The sequence below is a fragment of the Stegodyphus dumicola genome, chromosome 3 (assembly GCF_044657685.1).
Source record: "Stegodyphus dumicola isolate Sdum_Otavi_A_Nest chromosome 3, ASM4465768v1".
NCBI lineage: Eukaryota > Metazoa > Arthropoda > Arachnida > Araneae > Eresidae > Stegodyphus > Stegodyphus dumicola.
The window spans coordinates 118,811,731-118,832,870 of record NC_140770.1 but is presented as its reverse complement, the minus strand read 5'-3'; the positions used below and the strand labels follow the sequence as shown (position 1 = coordinate 118,832,870).

The 21,140-nt window shown below is 33.2% G+C and overlaps 1 protein-coding gene across 1 annotated transcript; it reads right to left on the bottom strand.

Annotated features, from left to right (window-relative positions):
• Positions 1-63: 63 nt before the first annotated feature.
• Positions 64-18,857, bottom strand: LOC118183971 (tubulin beta-4B chain). The gene is made up of 6 exons (XM_035353588.2): positions 18,700-18,857; positions 8,994-9,102; positions 5,711-5,821; positions 4,794-5,038; positions 2,528-3,164; positions 64-802 (listed from the first exon to the last, which is right to left on the bottom strand). Exons 1-6 carry the CDS (start codon positions 18,754-18,756, stop codon positions 618-620), a joined length of 1,344 nt encoding a protein of 447 aa, XP_035209479.1. The 5' UTR covers positions 18,757-18,857; the 3' UTR covers positions 64-617.
• Positions 18,858-21,140: the final 2,283 nt, after the last annotated feature.

The following is a 21,140-nucleotide window of genomic DNA, read 5'->3' as shown; positions in this document are numbered from 1 at the left end:
GAGAGCTGGCAGTTGTGTATACGTTACATATGATAAAAATGTGAAAATGAAATAAAAACACACTTCTCAAAAAACAGCTTTTATTCAAAAAGAAACATGTAACGGAAACAGTGTAGCTGCATAAGAATGAATTTTGATTTAGCAGTGCTAGATTTGATTCGTTTAAAAGTTCTAGAAAATTAGATTTTCATTTTGATTTAATGCTGATATAGACAAATTCATTTCACGAATTCAAGATTTAACTTTCACCCTCAGATAGAAATCTTCGCTTCGGGGAAAATTTTATCGAAAGTGACGCTGTTTAAGAAGACTTAAGTGCTAGCATTAATTAGGTGATAAACACACGCTTATCCAAAAGTAATGCACTTAAAAAAAAAAAAAAAAAAAAAAAAAAAAAAATAAAAACATTTTAGTTAAAGAGAAAAAGCCGGATACTTGCTGGTAACAGTAAACGGATTGGAATGTAGTACATTTATGTCAATACTGGTTTACGTTTATACGAAACAACTGTAAGATACAACTGAGACTGCAGGGTTAAATAGCTAAGTAAGTTAGGATTCTAATCCAGTTATAAAATTTTGGTCCTCTATGGAATAACGGTATATAAGAGCGAAATCTTAAGCTGTTTCTCCAACTGCTTGTTCTTCATCTTCGAAATCTCCCTCGTCATCAGCTGTGGCCTCTTGGTATTGCTGGTATTCCGACACCAAATCATTCATGTTAGATTCAGCTTCAGTGAATTCCATTTCATCCATACCTTCACCAGTGTACCAATGCAAGAAAGCTTTCCGGCGGAACATAGCTACAGTAAAAAAAATTGTAAGAGGAATTTGAAAAAAAAAATTAATACGCTTAATTACTAATTTAGTTAATACAAAATTAATCAGAGTCTAATTAGCATACATATATAAAAATATAACTTTAAAATATTGTATCAATTTAGAGCAACAGTGTCAAGCTTATGAGTGAGTGAGTCTATCTTATAGAAACTGAGTAAGCCATGCCATTTAACTGAAATGAATAACTGACATTATTATGTAATCACTATTCCATTAATTCTATCATAGTCAAACAGAACGTTCCAAAATTCATTCAAACATATTCCTTTCAGAGGGGCATACGGATATAGGGAGGAAATGACCGCTTTCTTCCTGTATAAACTGACATCCCTGTAGGATGTGCGGGTTTTAATACCAACGTATAAGGTATTTCTCCCGCCTTCCTTGCGTGCCTTCGTGGTGTAGTGGTTCTGCACGCTGGGCCGGTATTCCAGAGGTCAGTGGTTCGATACCCGGCGAAGGTATTTGCGAATTTTTCATCTTGCCTGCTTCTAAAAACTACCTAATGTCTCTACAGTGGCGCCCGAACTAAAAGGGTAGTGGATAATGATTCTGCTCACCCAGGATTTGGTGATTGGGTCCCCTAAAACCCCCAGCCGCCCTTTAAAAGTGGAAGCATATAAGGTATTTCACCCGCTTTCCTAACGTGCCTTCATGGTGTAGTGGTTCTGCATGCTGGGCCGGTATTCCAGAGGTCCGTGGTTCGATTCCTGGCGAAGGCGTCTGCTAATTTTTCCTCTCTCTAGCTTCCAAAAAATCCTAATCTCTCTACAAACGTACTGAGAATTGTGTTTTATGTGACTTTAAGCATTAAAAATATCTTTCCCTGCCACCGATCACATGCGCAAAATCATGGTTTCGAAGTTAATAAGAGTTGAGTTTAATTTAAATACTGTCTTCTATCTTCTCTTTGGCTCAATGTCACATATATTCGCTCAGACCAGAAGGATCTGCAAGCTAAGAACACGCGAAAGATAGTTTAAAAACTAGAGTCGTTAACTGCAATTCATGCCTAGTAGTGTAAAAAGGCCGCGTTGCTGCCTCGAAGGAATTTAGCGTTAATTTTTATTAATCGGAGGCAGCAATGCAAACTCTAATGGCAAATTAGAGTTTGCAATCGCAAGTGATTTAACGCTTAAATGGCCAAACAGGAATGAGTAGCGCTTGACAGAAACTTGCCTTTGGTAATTTTTAATACTAAACGGTAGGTCGCTTCAGTTTTGTTTAACATTATCATAAATAAATAAATCGATTATTTTTGTGTGTTCTAACATAACTTGGATTAAAAATGGCAAATAAATCTTACCCAGTTTAAATTTGTCTATCTGTCTAAATTGATTAATAATCACGGCGCTAGTCAGCAATAAAGAAATAGCCCAGCGTGAAGCACCATTCGATGGGCATAGTTGGGAAAATTGTTTAATTGTAGAGTTATAGTAAATGCTAAATTAACTCTTCGACTGATTGGTTAAACGTTATCATTTATATCATACTACAAAAAGAACGTACTTTTTAGAAACTTATTATTTAATTGGAACTTCTTTAGCTGACAATTTTAATATAAACAGCATAACTTTCATCAAAATTTCGATGATTTTACAAAAAAATAATCAATCGATATAATTCAAGCTTAAAATGATTATAGAAATTTGTCTAATTAAGCAAAGATGAAATGAGTGTTTAGTTACCTGTGAACTGTTCCGAAATTCTCTTGAAGAGTTCTTGAATGGCTGTGCTGTTACCAATGAAGGTAGCAGACATTTTAAGACCACGAGGAGGAATATCACAAACGGCAGTCTTCACGTTATTTGGAATCCATTCGACAAAGTAGCTACTGTTTTTGTTCTGTACATTAAGCATTTGTTCGTCAACCTCTTTCATGCTCATTCGTCCTCTGAAGATAGTGGCAACAGTTAAGTACCTGCCGTGTCTAGGATCGCAGGCAGCCATCATGTTCTTGGCATCAAACATCTGTTGGGTAAGCTCTGGAACTGTAAGTGCTCTGTATTGTTGGCTGCCTCTAGAGGTTAGAGGAGCAAAGCCAGGCATGAAAAAGTGAAGTCGGGGGAAAGGAACCATGTTGACAGCTAATTTTCTGAGATCGGCATTAAGTTGGCCTGGGAACCTTAAACAAGTGGTAACTCCGGACATTGTGACAGATACGAGATGGTTAAGATCTCCGTAAGTAGGTGTTGTAAGCTTCAGTGTACGGAAGCATATGTCGTACAAAGCTTCATTGTCGATGCAGTAGGTTTCATCGGTGTTTTCGACTAATTGATGAACAGAAAGAGTTGCATTGTAAGGTTCTACTACTGTGTCGGATACCTACAAGAGAAAAATACTTTTGCTTAATAAGTAAAAGTAAAAGCCGTAATAATAATTGTTTTTACTTTCTTCTTATAATAAAAGGAAAAAGTAGATCTCACATGGTAGAATCAGAGATCATTTTAACCAAGTCTAATTTTCAAAGAGCAAGAAATTCCATCAACTAAAATAAAAAGCATGGATGCAACCGTGTTATATTTCAAGATTATTTTTATACTTGCAATTTAACCGATTTTTGGTTTTAAGTAAAAATTTTTAGCTGTGAAACCATGCTCCTGATTGATAGTTTTTTAAGACATCTTGCCCATGAGTGGTCGGAGGCCTGACATCGCGAAACAGAATAGTTCGATTCTACGTTCCACTCTTGAGGAGAAAAAAAGTAGTGGTTTCTCTATGCGCAATACGAGCAAGTTTTCAAGACTAAAAAATTAAAAATACTTTCATGAATAATATTTCATTTTGAAACTAAAGATTACAAGAGATTTTAATTAAATAAATAATTATCTACTGTGGCCAGATATTTATTTTACTATATTTAACGAAATATCTCTTTTAAAAAATAAATGTCCATTATTTCTTGTCTAAAAAATAATGAAATATATAAAGCGGTTGCTTTACACAGTTTTCTTGATTATCTGAGTACGATTAAAAGCTGTGGTAACCTAGATACTCTGTAGTGAAAACAGATAGCTACTTTCCTAGCATAAATATTAAATGAAACCGGAAATTTTAATTCCTCGCTGAAATAAATTTTAACAAAGTATATGCAATCTAAAAAAATATAAGCTTGATTATTGATTATTCTTTATCGAAGTCCAGTCTTACATTCGTCAATCAGCCTATTACATCTTTTGCAATAATGTATTATTTTATGCTTGCATACAATTATTTTTGTCTCAATGCCCTTTTCTGCTAACATTCTTTTTGCCTTGTTATTTTTTTTTAACGAGCGAAGACAATTGTAAGGTATTTTCTCCCTTTTTAACGGACGTCTACGTGGTCTAATGGAAGCACGTTCGGGTAGCAGTCAAGAGGTCCAGAGTTGAAATCCCGGTAAAGGAATTGCAAATTTTTCATGTTTCCTGCTTCAACAAACCTAATGATTCTACAGTGGCGTCCCAATTGAAAGGTGATGGACGGTAATCAGTCACCACCGGAATTTGGCGATTGGATCTCCTTCCCTCTAGTCGTCCTTAAAGTGGGGTAAAGTATTTTTCCCCTCCTTACTGCCCTCGTAGCGTAAATTGTAAATGCGTCCGACTTCACACTTGTATCTTTTAGAGGAGCAATAGAAGTTCAAATCCTGGCAAGGCCACTGCACATTTTTCATGTTTCCTGCTTCAACAAATCTAATGATTCTACACAGTAAATACCTATTTTAAGCTTATAACAAAATTTATTAACTTGTGCAAGATATACCCTCCTTAAACAAATAGATTTATTAAAACAAGATCGTTACGAAAGCTAAATATGGACTACAACAGTGAAGGCAGACATCGCAGTTGCAACGGATTAAAATGGGTAAAGGGCTGAGTATATGTGAAGTTACTCTTAATTACGAAATCGCTTAAGGAATGGACACATGTCAGTGGTTATTATGCAGTATCAGAAGAATGGTTGATGCTTCACCTTAGGGGAAGGCATGACGCTAAATGTGTTCATGATTCTGTCAGGGTATTCTTCTCTGATTTTGGATATGAGTAGCGTTCCCATGCCGGATCCAGTGCCGCCGCCTAGCGAATGAGCAAGTTGGAATCCTTGTAGGCAATCGCAGCTTTCGGCTTCTTTCCTTACTACATCTAAGACGGTATCCACCAGCTCCGCACCTTCTGTGTAGTGACCTTTAGCCCAGTTGTTCCCAGCGCCACTTTGTCCTAAACAAACAAAAAATTAAATGAAAATAAGGGAAAGAGCTGAGAAAATTACTGTTGCTTATTAATGCCTAATAGAACCAGGAACACTTTAAGCACAGGCGACATACGCAACCGCTTAGAACTTCTATTTTCGGAAAGTGCTAGTTAAACTGTTCTCAGAAGCCACAAATAAATAAAAGCATGTTTTGTTTTGAATTATTATATACCTAATTTATAAGGACGCCAAATATACGGATGATCTACGGCATCAGATAAACTGGAGACAAGCTTTCAATAGAACCTTCCAAGAAAAGAAATAATATATAAATATAAGTATATGGGTCAAAAAGTGTATACGGATAATGATACATTAAATATTTTCTGGTAAAGCTAAACTGTTACACGATACGAACATTGGCAGATCTTAAAGTCCTATTTAAGAAAAATTAATTATCTGTGAGAGGAAACGAATCGCATAAAATCGAGTCTTTTCCCTTTTTAATTTAAAAGGTTACTGACATTTTGTTTTAACATCCAATTCTCTATATCTCTTATCTATGTATTTATAGATAACTTTGTTCTGAAAGATACAAGTCGGATTACCAAAGTTAAGATGGGAGGTTGTTATCATACCAAAGTTAATGTGAGAATTTACTTAGATGGGAAATTACTAAAGTTACGTGAGATACTCACCAAAAATAAAATTATCGGGCCTAAATAACTGTCCGAAGGGACCAGATCGTACGGAGTCCATCGTACCAGGTTCCAAATCGAGGAGGATTGCTCGAGGTACGTATTTGCCGCCTGCAAAGGAAACTTTTATCAGCACCGCATCCTCCAAAGGAGTACATCATTTTACATCAAAATCAAAATATCATAAAATATAGAATTTAAATGTCATAAAATATAGTCATAAAATAAAATAAGAAATTTCATAAATATTAAAATTTAAAATACAGCTCAAAATCTATCATCCAGATTTTTTCTAAAATTTTGTTCATTTTCTTTCTCTTAAACAAAAGATAAAATCATATAATTCTTCATCCTGTTCTCTGTGTTAATTTGCATTTATTAAACACATCTTCGTTGCAACTAGGGAATGGTAGTGCAGCAAAAAGAAGAGACTGGATGACCATACCGAAACAATTGAAAAGGTTTCCATTTCCAGATTGAGAACTTGAAACAGAAAAAAGGGAGGCTCATACGTGTTTAGATATGGAGTCCTCTTTCCACAGTCTTGGCGGGGATAAAGTATTTTTTGTCCATTGCTATCTTGTTATAACTACATCCAGTTTCTTTCAATGAAGAAATACCCATGCATTTATATAATTTTTAACATATTCTAGCTAACCTGACAAACGATTAATTATTATTATGACATCTCAGCTTGCTCTTCTTAAAAATCGTCTGTTTATGGACAAACTTTTCTATGCAAGCTGTTTTCGCTTGCTTTGATCTCGTAAACATCTGCTATTACAGACTCGAAGGCTGACTAAGAATTTTGCTGTAAAGCGAGAAAAACAGCAGCGGAGACATTCAAATATTGTATAAAGCACATGGAACAAACGTTACTACGATTCAATGTTTTTCCGTAAGATTTCGTGACAGATGCGAAGATGATGATGATAAGTCCAAGAGTGGACTTCCTTCGCAGTCTCGAACGGATGAGAACAAAAAAGAAAAGTTGTACTATCTGAAAAATCGTCTTCTGTCGATTCAAATGATAACTAATTAGCTTTGCTGAGTCACTCTTCTATTAGAAAACTAAATAAGCTCTATTTTCTCCCTCCTTCCAGCATGCTTTCGTGGTGTAATGGTAGCATACTCGGGGTGTATTCGAGAGGTCCAGGTTTGAGTCCCGGCAAGGGCATTGCACATTTTTCATGTCTGCTGCTTCACGGACACCTAATGTCTTTACAGCTAAACCAATAATTGGTTTCTGCTTCACGACAATGTAGCGACAGACAGTTCCATTCTTCTAATGTAGTTTCTAAGCAAAGGTGTCACAGCTTCTCATCCTCATTCTCTACTCACCATATCTGGTACCTACAGATTACTCTACTCTCACCATATCTCGTACCTACAGATTACTCTATTTTGTACCTACAAATACTCGACGTTCATAGATACAAGTCGAAAGCTCACGCCGAAGATTAAGTCTACGAACGATTAAGTCAAGTACTACGATACTACGATTAAGTCAAGTCTACGAAAGCTCACGCCGAAGATTATTTCTGAATAGAACTGAAAAGATTCTGAAACCGAAACAAGAGACTTGACAAGTATTCTAAGAGATTTCTAAGAAGTAATAGCTGTATAAACATATCAACCAATGAACAAACTTACAAGGGTTCTGTATCAAAGGTTAAAAGATATTATTTTCTTTTTAATTTTGTTTACTAAAAGGTAATGTATCAGACTTTCAGCTTACGATTTTGTAACGAATTTAGTCCAAAACTCTGCAGATGCACTGTGTATATTACTCGTAAATTCATACGAAACTTCCTAAGTCAACTTTACGAATATCGACAGATTTGAACTCCTTACGCAATCTTAAAATTGTATTTATATTAATAATATTTAATTTATTATATTTTGATTTTGCCTTTCCTGTCACTTTTTACTTGTTTCAAGTTCCCCACTCGCCTTAGCCTCAGTATGCCCCGAGAGTTTGAGGGTTCTTCAAGTCAAGTAGGAGTGGTATGGTCGTACTGAAAATCTAACCGTAATTTCACAGATAATTATGAAAAGTATAATTCCAAACATTAAATTAATTTAATAGAGTCACAAAAATAAGGAAAGCGCATCATTATGGTTGCACAAATATGCAATAATTTGTTAAATCATACATAGCATTTAAAACTAATTAAAATACACGGATTATAGGTGAGTTTTTATAGATGTATTGCAATATACGGAACCCATTTCTTTTAAATGCCGTTCTCGTCTTAATCTTGAATTCACCAATACTGCTAGATCAATTCTTCAGAAAACAGCTCAATAATATACGCTTTGTTGTTTCATTAAAAATTGCTACAGAGCTAGCAAAGCAAGAAATGATAGTTTAATACGACTAACTGGCAATATTAGGGAGGTACATTTATTTATTTATTTACTTATCTTTTCCTGACGCCATATTATTTATGTGAAGTTTTTCAGCAATATTATTCACTAAAATTAAAATACACTGGAGCTGAATAACCGAATATTGATGTATCAAAATAAACAGAATTAAACCCCGACCAAAAGAAGCTTTGTTAAATGATAATTATTCACTAAGATATTCAAACCACTGCAAAAAATGTTCCTGTTAAAATACATTTCATTTTGTACTTTGTAATTACGAGATGCAGTGGATTTTTCGTAACTGTTAAGTACACAATATTTTTAATACAGAAGTAAAGTCATTTGTAATTTCATTTTACATCCAGAGAAGTATGTTCGCTTAATATGATTTGAAATACGTAACTAAATACGTTTTCATTAATTTATGGATAATGAAATGCGTCTTTCATTAAATTTCATATATTATTCATTACAATATATAAACGAGTGCGCGAAGAAAAATTCTATGGACGATCTGACAACGTATTTTAAGCCATTCCTCCCACTTTCTACAGATTTAGTTAGATATTTAAAAAATATGTTCTTAAATTAAATAAGATAACATTGAGCTTGAGTAATTAGAGGATAATTCAGAACTTTTCATGCAATTAAGAATTTAATGCTTTGCTATATTTAATTAAAGGAACAAAAAGCAATCTAGAGTTTTTTACTTGCGCACAAAACTGAATACAGTGATTAAATGAGAATTTTATTTTACCTTTCACGAGCTCTAGAAAAAGAAAGTAACTTGGCTCTTAGTTTATACTTAAACGAAAAGTGTGTCCATCATCGTTATTTACACATATTTCATACACGAAGCGATGGTAGAATCATCATTGAAAATTAATGCCGGCTGAATCGATAAACTTACCAGTGGCTTCATTGTAATATACATTTATCCTTTCCAACTGCAGATCGGAATCGCCGTGATAAGTACCTGTTGGGTCGATGCCGTGTTCGTCTGAGATAACTTCCCAGAACTAGAAAGAAAAGAATAAAAAAGATTACTTGCTATTCTTACCTATGCAAACAAATATGACATTTAATATTAGGCGCTACATAATTAATTCTGTATCTAAAATACTCAAATGACTCAGAAATATGTTTTAGAATTAAATTCGGTTCTGAGCCTAGGCGAATTATTTTCTGCAATTTAAATCTAATTCACCTCTGCCATTAGATGCAGAGTACACAAATGAATTTCATTTTGATTTAAGATCCATACTTATCACAAGACTAAGTTAAAAATAAGTACAAAACCTCTGTAATATTTAGAGTTTTTTAAAGAACTCTAGTTATAAAAACATATTGCATGCACAAGTTCATAATAATGGCACCCTTCTATTATTGGGATTAGAAATATATGTATGTATGTGCGCATATTTGTGTGTATGCACACATACACATACGTACGTAGATGCATACATTAACACATACATTCATACATTATATGCATATATACATTTACGAACCCAGTTGCAACAACTTTTTTTTTTCCAGGTCCCCCAACTCTACTAATCGCAACCCCGAGTTGGCAACTCCAAACGTCCGTATGCTTGAAAGTGGATAGTACAGGGAAGATAAGCTTGCCTTCACAGTGACTAGACAGGGATCCAAGCGGACTCGACAGGGTCTGTAAAGGTACTGCCAAGTCTTTCTTTCTTTCTTTTTTTTTCCCCCCGAGCTGTGTGATCGCTACATATTAAATAATTCTAAAGGATCTCCTCGGGAATTTCAGCCTCTTGGGATCACCTCCATAGGTTTGGTATTAACCGTGTTATGGGCTGCTGACGGTCTAGCTCTGGCTGCCTCTGTGTCTGGTTCATTGTATTACCCGCAAATATTCTGTTGCTTGTGACGCCATTTGGAAGTCTGGACCTACTTTCGCCTGAAGTTACGAAAACGCTAAAATCAGGCCTTTTTTATAACAAACATGCAATTATTCATTCTTTTAACTTTTCACATAACCCTTTTGCGATATTTTGAAAAAAAAAGAACGACAAACTTTACTAGAAGTATTCGTATTTTATATGCAAGCCTCAAAAGTTTGAAAAATTCGACCTTTATTTGGGGTTAATTTATACATAAAAATGGCTGATCTATTTTCGTGGGCCACGAATGTAGCTGCGGAATATTTTGCTTTTGACGATAAATGAAGTGTAACTTACAATGAGGTGCTTGCAAGTTCAGCTTACAATTTTCCTGGAACCCTACAAGATATCTTGTATTCAATGTAAAATTTTACAGTATAATTTTTAAACAGAGTATGTTATATATTCTATGGGGAAAACTCAAAGAGTCAAAATATTATGATTAGTTTGATGCTGGTACCTCCTATGCCGTTTAAAACAGTTCTTATGTGTAAAAGTACGATTGATGGAGAAGTTCTAAATAGGTCTTGCGTTAACTGAAATCAAAATACTACTAAAAGACAGTGTTCAGTTCTTTATGCCATAAACCTGAACGAACATTGAATCTGATTTTCTGTTTGGACACATCGCACAGGTATTCAGCAAGGTTGACTTTTGGAGAACTCTGAAACATGGACCATAACTGAAATATACTTTCATATTTTTCTTCCCGAACAATACTACTAATACAGAATAACGCAACGCATTGATAAATGAAAACCAGATACCATCACCTAGAAAGTATGCACCTAGAAAGTATCACCTAGAAAGTATAGGAGTCTTAGTAAGCTAGTGGAAGGTATAGTTTTCTAACATGGGTGAATGACTAGACAGTTTTCCAATATAGCTGCTGCTCAAAGCATTATGCTTTTTTAATTGCATTGTTTTCTTATTGCTGGGCATTCTGGAGGCAACAATTTTCAGATGAACATCGAATATGAGCATAGAACATAACAGGCACAGAACTCATATCGAATCCAATGACTAATTCTGATGTTCGCGTGCCCATTGTGGGTGTTCCCTTTAAAACGAGTTTTCAGAGTGGCCTCTGGATACGCAGCCCCATTTTCAAACGAGTTTCATACATTTTATAGTGTAATACACTAAAATTAAAGATACGCTGGTGTATAGCATCTCTTCTCTGGACTCTACACAGCGGGATAGCCATCGCTCTCCACTGGGCGCCAGGAGCTATAACCGGCAAAGATTTTGGCGCCGCGATTTTTCTCTGCAAGGACTGTTATTAAATGTATCAATGAGCGAGTTACTTAGCCTTATAGCTCCGGAAACGTTTTTATGTTTCTGTTGATGACACCTGACCTTCACCACTTAGCTTTTGTTAAATTCATTTTTGCCATAGCCTTTCCAAACTATATGATATGAATAACGTGATTAATATAGCTCAAAATACGGGTTTTATGAATTTGATGTATGACGTCCTTCATTTCTCTAAAACTGAGGATATCATAATCTAACGGCTTGAATAAATTTAAACACATGAGATAAGAAAGGTGTAATTTTTAAGTACCAGGAAAGTTTTCTAGTTCACTATCGGGTTTGAATCACTAATTTATAGACACTGCATTAAGAATCACAGAACAACTCGCAGAAACGTTGCAACTGAACTCAATATCTAGTAATGTCCTTTGAAGAATTTCTGAGAAGGAATGAGGTGAATGAATGCAGTCTTCCAGACGAAAAGAACTCATGCGCCTTCTCGCTCAGACACAAGAAGGGAATGACCCTGCAAGTCTAAATTCATTCTCTTGTCTCATTTCGAGGTAATTTTTTCCCATCGGTTTGCTGCGATGGCATGTAGGTTGAATGGATTTTAAGACCTGGCGTAAAATTGTCAGTCAAGGCCAAATCAACAAAACTTGGAACCAATTATGATTTCCTTGCTTCTCTGAAATTCTTAGAAGGGGTTTCTTAAACACTGTTGCAGGAATTTTTTTTTAATTCAGAGTCATGAGCTTTAAAGGAAATGAATGAAGAATCACATAATTATCGTTAGGATAATGCATAAAAAAGAATTAAATTGAGAAATGATACGGCATTGGAAACAGAATGCACAGAAACGAAACAAAGTATTAAAAGAATATATGATGTTAATTCAAATAAGATATAGTTATTTATTTATACAGAATGTTTGAGAGAGATAGCACAACTATGTTTCTTTTGAGCAGCTAGTCGCAGATCCATGATTCTTATTCTAGTTAAGAAAAGTGAGTCAAATAAGATAGTTTCTTAGATCAAGATGGACATGTCACATTTTTTGGTAAAAATTTAAGTTTTGTATTTCTTGATGACATATAAAAATTAAAATTTTGCATTTTCTCGATGATAATTTTTATCATAAAGAAAATTCTATAACCGAATAACAAGAATTACCTTCATATCATCAAATTTATCCTAGGTATCATTCATTAATATTTTAGAGGATAGATGCAAACATCGCTTAAGACAGGTATCCAAATTAAGTTTTGGAAAGCAGATTTCTAAAAATCACACTAGATAAACATATACAAAAAAGGCACGGGTTTCATGTTTCCTTTCGCAGGAAATAGTGAAACTGAAAACTTGGTATTTCACTAAAACTTGAAATTCTGTATTTAACTAAAACACAGAACTCTGTATATTTCAAAATTACATTTTACATCTTTGTAATCAACATTTCGAGTAAAAGCGGTTCAATTCATATAATTTTTCACAATTTTTTTCAGCTTCAGTTTGCCATGTAAATTTTCATAGTTTTTTATCTTCATAAAGTCTTTAGCTGGGGTTATTAATCATAAGTTTCTTAGTATACGACCTGCATAAATATTTAAATTTCCTAAGCATTTTTAAAACATAAAATGCACAAAAATTATCATATCATCATACTCTGCCTCATTCATTTCTTAGATTATAATCATAAGAACGGTATTTAGCAGTGCAATCTTTCTCAGACATATCTATATTTATGGCTAACAATTTCAAGAAAATATTTGTTTCCCATTTGAAATTGAATATGACTCCTCCACAAACTTTTAACAAAAGAAGGAAGGGAAATTTTAAGTTTAACAATTTCAACATTTACTTTACTAACAACAAGCTTATCTCTCTCTCTTTTTTTTTTTTTTTTTTTTCTTGAATGATTAGTTTTGGGATTGTTGTTTTCCAACCTTAACACTGGTAAAATGAATTTTGTTTTGTTTAAAAAACATAGATAGAATTATTACCTGAATCCTTGCGAGAAAATACCACTCTAATTTTTATACAGTATAATTAAGGGGTTATTGCTCCATATGAACAAAAGCGAGCAAAATTCATATAATTTATTTTTATTCCGATTTAAAATCAAATTTCTGAATACACTTCCCGGTTGTTACTGGATACGAACAAACTGTAACAGCTCAATAGCATTCTAAAATTTTGTTTGCATTGAGTACGAAATATTGCGTGTAGACTTGGCAACGATGCTGTGTCTCTCTGAAATATATAGTTTTCCTCCTGTTTATTTCTTACGCAGCTATTGTTCACAACAAGCACATCAGGGTTCATTTCGTGCTTCTGCGAAATCAGTTTGAAACCTAGAAGCTAGAATCACGATATTGACCTTGATGAGTGTGTATCATGATATCTTGAAAATCTTCACTGCAGCATGTGAATACATGTAAAGCGCAGCAGATGCATTTATATACTATACGCGTTTTTACACCATATAATATTCGAAAGCGTTAGATTTTATATTTCATTAATCAGAAGCCTAGAACTGTTTTCTCACGAACAAAAAAGTGTTGAATTTTTCAAATTATATTTCGTTCTTACAGATATAAATATTTATTATAATTATTGGTATGCTAATTAACGTAGCATTTATAATAACGGTTTAACGATTATTATAAATTATCTATCTGAAATATGAAGTTTTAATATCAGCTTTAATTATTATTAAAACTAATATTAAAACTTAATATTACTTTCATGTGATATTAAAAATATTATTAAAGGTACTAACAATAATGAAATTGTTAGAATGCATATTCATTTCATTATCCGCAATAAAAAAAATTAGATATATTTATAAATAAAGCATACTATATCAATGACCATATAGCAACAATAATATTATACATAAAAAAGACTAGTAGCAATAGTAATTATAGTAATGAAATTCACATTGTTGTGTACAATTAAAAACAATAATGTTATTTATTACCTTATTATTACTTTTAAGCACTATTTACAGTTGCATGCAATAATAATAAAGTAGCTCCGCTTAATGTAATCACATTTGTTCATGGTTAACCTGATAACATTAAACAATGAGCAAGAATATTCTTCAAACTAGCGGTAAAACTTAATTAATTTAATATAAATAAAAACATATAAAATAAGTACTTTCACAGCAATTTTATTAGGCAAATGAAAAATATTTTTTTATGAACAGTTCATAATATTTTTAATGTCAAAGTTCATTTCTGAACTATCTATCACGTTTCTGGAGATTATTTGCCAATTTGGTATTCTTAATCTGAATACTGGAAGGGAATCCCTCACTGGAAGATAACTTACCAATGTAATATTTAAAAATAGGCAAAATAGTAACTTTAGTTTTCCGTTAATGTTTTCAGGGAATAAGAAAATCTGAAGAATTTATTTTTCTACTTCTGAACAAGAACCTGTATTTGATCGCTCTGATTTCAAGAGTTATTGTAAATCTACGTCAAACTAGGTTGTTTTATTTTACTTATTTATTAGCCCAAAGGTCAGCTAACCCAGAAGGGACATCATGTCTCGAAACGGTATTTTTCAACGAATCACTTTTCAAATTACTGCCATTAAATATTATCGCCCTGTATTACTTTTAAAGAAATTAAATAATGAAGAATCTGCATGAATATATCTTTGTTTCTCGCATTACGAAAAACAACGGTACCTAGAGTCATCAAATTTTCAATGTAGTCCTCCACCCGAATATGGGCACTTGGAAGACGAAATTTGAATTTCGAATTTATTTTATCTATTTCATAATTTGTAAAACTTTAACGAATTTTTAATTAAAAAACTGAATGATTTCAAAGCGAGCAGTGGCAACATTGTACGGAATAAAAACTTCTATCTCTATCACCGTCGAGACTTTCAATCGGAAATTCTTAAGATACGCCGTTTTTAAATATTTTTAGCCCAAAGGACGTTAGCCCAAATGCTCTCAAAAAGTTTATGTGTGTGCAAATGAAAAAAATTAAAAAGCGCCTTTTTGGGAGTAATGTAAAATTTGAAAGCATTCAGAATTTTTTAAATATATTATTATTATTATTATTATTATTATTATTGTTGTTGTTTTATTAATTTTACTTTCAGGGCTAGCGCTAGGTTTTTTTCCGCAGTGGAAACTCTGCAAGTTTTACCGTAATCACATTAAACAGCATCTACTGTAGTAATAAACCAATAACGTTACTGAAAGTCATAATGTTAGTAAAATGAAAAGAAAAAATCTGATGTGTACACCATATGACTTCCTTGTACGGAATATTAAATTATACGCATTTTTTCTTGCATTTCATTAAAATTTATTGGACTGAATTAAGCCTACTTCGCCGACAGCGCATAAACCAGAATAGAATAAATGCATTCTTTAAAATTCACTTTGTTTACCATAGCGACACTCTGGCGCTAGGTTTACTTAACAGTATTATATTTCGTTCATATTATAACTCAGAATGCACAAAATTTATATCATTTAAAGAATTATCTAATCGTTGCCACATGTTCTATTGAAATACTACAATAAAGCTAGAACGATGTATAAAAGAAATTAAGCAAACAAAACAAAAAAGAAACAGTTTTTCACAGACGATTGAGTATTTCTCATTCAATTAATTCAGTTTTCACTTCGCGACAAGGCAAAAATACATAAAAACTCAAAATATCTGTATTAAAAATTACGAAGTAAATCTCAAACGATTATTTCCTCAAAAAAATTCCAGAAAGGATTAAGCATGATTTAAATAATAAATGAAGGCGTTATCTTTGTTGTTGCGAAGCTAAGTTTCTCTAGATTGGCAACAAATCCGCTACTCAGCTGTTTCAAATGTAAACAAGAGCAATGGCCGCCATCAAATTAGGCTTAGCGGCACTTAAACAATTTTAAAATTGTTGATAATTCTAAAAATATTGCATACAGATTTACTAAAGGCATAAAACCCTTAACCGGAAGATAAAAACAACATAATTCAATCATTTTTAAAGCAAAAATTGTACAATTTACAAACATATAAGAGTAAAGAAACTGAGATCACTGAGCCGGGTAACAGAATGGATATATTTATAAATATATTTATATACGTTTGGTGCGGCCGATTGCAACCAAAATACGAGGTGCACATCTACATGTTATAGCAGTCCTATATACAAAATTTCAACGTTCTGAGGTTACTAGTTTTTGAGTTATGCGAGATACGTACGTACGTGCATACGTTCGTACAGACGCCACGAAAAATTCTCTTCAGAATTCATTTTAAAGCAGTTTTATAACTTTTTTGGAGGAAAAGAGTGTTTTATTCTGTCCTTACATGCAGATATCACGGAAATACATCGTTAAATTGCATTTGAAAGAGGTCAAAATGGGATATTTTCGTTGAAATATGCTGCCTGAAGCTTTTCGCGATTACAATACTTCCTTTTTACTTCGTACAAGGAAATAAAAACAATACTATTTTAATCACTAGATTTTTTATTTACTACTATTACTGCCACTACGTAACTTACTTTTAATGTTATTATCGTATTAATAATTCATTTAGTGCTATTATTATCATTACTTTTACAGAACGTTTACATATAATAGACTAAACTCAAAATACTAAATATTACAATTTACTTAAACAATATTTATAATAAATGCATATATAATTTGAAAACGATACCAAATACCCTAAAGAAAGTAGAACAGCGATTTCTCAGAAGTGACAGTTTCCCAAGGCGATTCTGTACAATTACCGAAACGCATTCCTACGCGCAAAAAACATGGGAGAGGGGGAATGGATGTATATTTTTTTAATGGAAGATATCGTACGTTACTTTTCTTCCTAATAATGTATGATTTGCGAACAGTTATAAGACACTGAGATTAGATATATAATTTAGATAGTATCTGGATAATGACAGATTGATTACGATTTCATCAGAATCTGAATAAATCAGAAACTTTTCAAATACCATAATTTCGTTACTCAAAAGTCCCTCCCACAACATTTTTTCATCTTTAAAATGTGTGCAGCTTTTTTTTTTAATCTTTTTTGAATTTCTTTTATTTTTTACTTTAAAATTTCAACATTTAATACTATATAACATAATTAAATTTTATTACTTTTTTCTGCAGAGAACGTTATGATAGGTTCTGTCTGTACACATCAATTAATATTTTAATTCTGAAATGGCATTATTCTCTTACTAATTAGTTAAAATAATATTCTGCCGCTTATGCTTGGTTGGCATTCCTTCATTACCATGGCGTAATTTCTAAAATTAAAGCACCAAAGCCCAGGAAAGGGGAACAGAATTACATAAAAAAAATACCTAATAAAATAAGCAATAATTTAAATAATACAATAATTAATAATTAAAAATAACATGTACAAAGCTAAATAAAAATTTAAATATTAAATAAATGATAAATTGCTAAACAACAAAGTAAAACACCTGGCATTGTCTTACTTGGGAATCCGGCTGGAACTGGAATTACAATTTCTCTCGACTTTTTTTTAATGTTCAGATACAAGGTAAAACGTTAAAAGTACCGCTAATGAGAATAGAGAACATGCTAAGACCAGTATGCGAGTATGGAAGGAAATTTTAGTGGAGATGTGTAGATATGAAAATAGAGAAAGAATATTCCGACACTTTCTGACCACGATGCCCTGCCGATATAATTCTCTCTGTGAAACAGAATGCAATGGCCGGGGGGGATTTCTCCGAGAATTCGAGGATTTATGTAAACCGAGAACAATCGTATGATTCTGCGCAAGTCACCATTTTCATCTCCCATTTTTGATTAAATCATCTACAAAAATATGCAAGAACTTTTTTCTGCGAGAAGTCGCTAGAATTGAACTTGCACACTGGAAGCTTCAGGGGACCTAAGATTTACTTGTTTTGAAAAATACATCGCCTTTCCTGGCATTCCAAAAATTCATTGCCTTTGACATGTGTTGTACGGGCTTTTCTTTCTTTCAGAGCCGCAACATATGTTAAAGCATTTGTTCGTTTGGGAAAAACAGGCATGCATTCAGAAGTTAAATTCGATTTTTAAAGCTTACTTAATACTGAAATAAAATTTTTGATATTAAAAGAATTTTATGCTGATATTGTATTTCAGTTACATAAAAGATGAGCCGAAGTCCTTCTTATATAGAGCTCTGGTGCGTTACGGCTAGAATTGCAATTTGCCTCAAAAATGAGAATAGCTCCGATGGGCTTTAAGGCGCAATTTGAGCACTTAAAGCATATCTGGAACACGGTAAAATTTCGCTGGCCACGCCCAAAACAAGCGAAGAGAATTATTTTTTTTATGCAAAACCTATGCTCACAATTTGAACACTGAAAAAATAATTAAAATTTCTGAATGCGATATTGGCAACAGCAGAAATTACTTTAGATGTAAGAAAAGATGAGTTGCATTACCTTTGCACCGATCTGGTTGCCGCATTGACCAGCTTGGATATGAACTATTTCTCTCATTTTATATAAAATAATACTAAATCTCTAGACACAAGAATACGTTTCAACAGCTGGAGAGAACTTCGATGACTGAATTTGCTCTGCAGCAGACGACCTATCTACTTTACCGATGACGTCACTGCGGGGAAGCACAATTCGCTGCATAGGAGTATCACGTGACTTGTCTGCCGGTTCTCCTTCGCAAAGCGCCAGATATTTCCACTTTTGGGGAAAGGCGCAGAACCTTATTTGATGCGTCATTTATTGAACTTTGAAAATGGTTATTTTTTAAAATTTATTTTCTCCCAATCACATATTAACTAAAAATTTGTCAAATTACTATCCTACAGATAGAAAGCCTAAAACAATAAATCATGTAATTCTAAAATATGAAAAATTTATTTGGCAGTATATTTGCCTCTTATTATATTTTACTAATTTAAAATCATTATAGATAGCACGAAAATATACAGAAAACTTCGATGCATTGTTTTGTTTCAGTGGCATTAAATAAAAATCTATGAATGCGGTAAAACGATTAAGACGAGAAATTACTACGCATTGTAAATATCTAGTATTTATTACTTTTAAAAGAAAAGATGCATTAAAAATCTATTTTTAACAAAAAAGTCATTTGCATCTAAGTTTTGCCTCAACTGCAAAATATTACGAGGCTTACAAAAAGTTTTCACAGTCGGCGTCGCTTCCACTTTTTGTCTGGAAATGCTAAAAATTTTTGCACAGCTCCGCAAGTCTGGATGAAACTTGGCCACTATCTGTTATTTATTTTTCTTCGTCTTTCTTCTCCACACTTCTGGGCTCACAAGCGGCCGAGTGGTGATATCGTTGAACACTGGTAGTTCCGACCTGGATTCGATTCCGGGAAAAACGGTCTGGTTGCATGAGCGTCTTCGGGGTTATCCCCATGTAATATCATGTATACCAAACTGTTTCCTTTAGAACATCCTCCCCGAAGGCATCCATCTCCTTAGACAGATAGCTCTAGTGAGCTCTGCCATAATCAGCTAAACCAAACCAGTCTCCATACTTCTTTCTTGCAGACCAAATTAAGGCCTAACCCTAAAACTCCTGAAATTTTTACAAGATGAAACTTATTGCAATTTGCAAAAAAATAACATTCGGAAATGATTCTAATAAGATTTAAGATAGGATTAGTTTAAGGGCGTTTCTGCATTTTTATATTTATTAAATTCTTTGTTGCATTTATTAGATTATTTGAAATTTATTAACTCTGAATTTCAAAATTTTCGTCTTGAAACATTAGTTCTAAATTTCTTACTTTATGTCTTTAATGATAATTTTCTGCAGCTTTAAGCTCGAAAATACTAGGCATACTTATTTTGTTTTTAAAAATTATTTTGTATTTATATACATATATTCATATATTTCCGGTGCGGCCGATTGCAACCAAAATGGGAGATGCACATCTACATATTATAGCAGTCCTATATGCAAAATTTCAATGTTCTGAGGCTACTCGTTTTTGAGTTATGCGAGATACATACATACATACATACATACGTACGTACACACGCGAGGAAAAAAATCTCTTTAGAATTCATTTTAAATCAGTTTTATAATTTTTTTTTGGGGGGGGAAGTCGTTTATTCTGTTCTTACGTACAGATATCATGCAAAAACATCGTTAAATAGCATTCGATAGCGGTCAAAATGGATATTTTCGTTGAAATACAATACCAGAAATTTTTCGCGATCACAAATACTTCCTTCTTACTTCATACAAAGAAGTAAATAAATAAAAAAAAAAAAAAAAAAAACCGGCAATACAAGTTTTGCAAATTTTCGAAATGCTTCTACAAACCAAATTTAGCCTAATATAATTAAATATTATTTAGAATTTCCATTAAAGCAGTTCCGTTTTTCGCCTTTTTTCCCATTTGTATTTTTGTTTTCTAAACTTGCCAACCACAAAGAACAGAAAATTTTCTTACAGTTTTCCTTTATTACAACATTAAGTGCAGCAGCAATTGGGGCATAATTAATGAGTTTAACTTCTTTATTTTTCATTTTCATTTTATTTATATAGTATATATACACTGATGAGCCAAAACACTATGACCATCCCCACATTTTTCAATGAACTCGTCTGGATGATGTGAAAGGCAGGTAATTAAATGGGAATGATATTTGACTGTTGCTGGAGAAGGTAAGGAATCATTCTTGCACTTAATTTTGCAAGGGATAGCAAAGCCTACTAATCTAAGCGAATTTGATAGAAAACAGATTGTTATGGCCCGAAAACTCGGAACGCGTATCTTCAAAACTGCACCAGTAGTAGGTTGTTCACAATCTCTCATTATTAGTAGTTAAGCACAGTGGATAAATGACGGTGAAATCAGTAGTAGACGCCTAGCTGTTGGACGT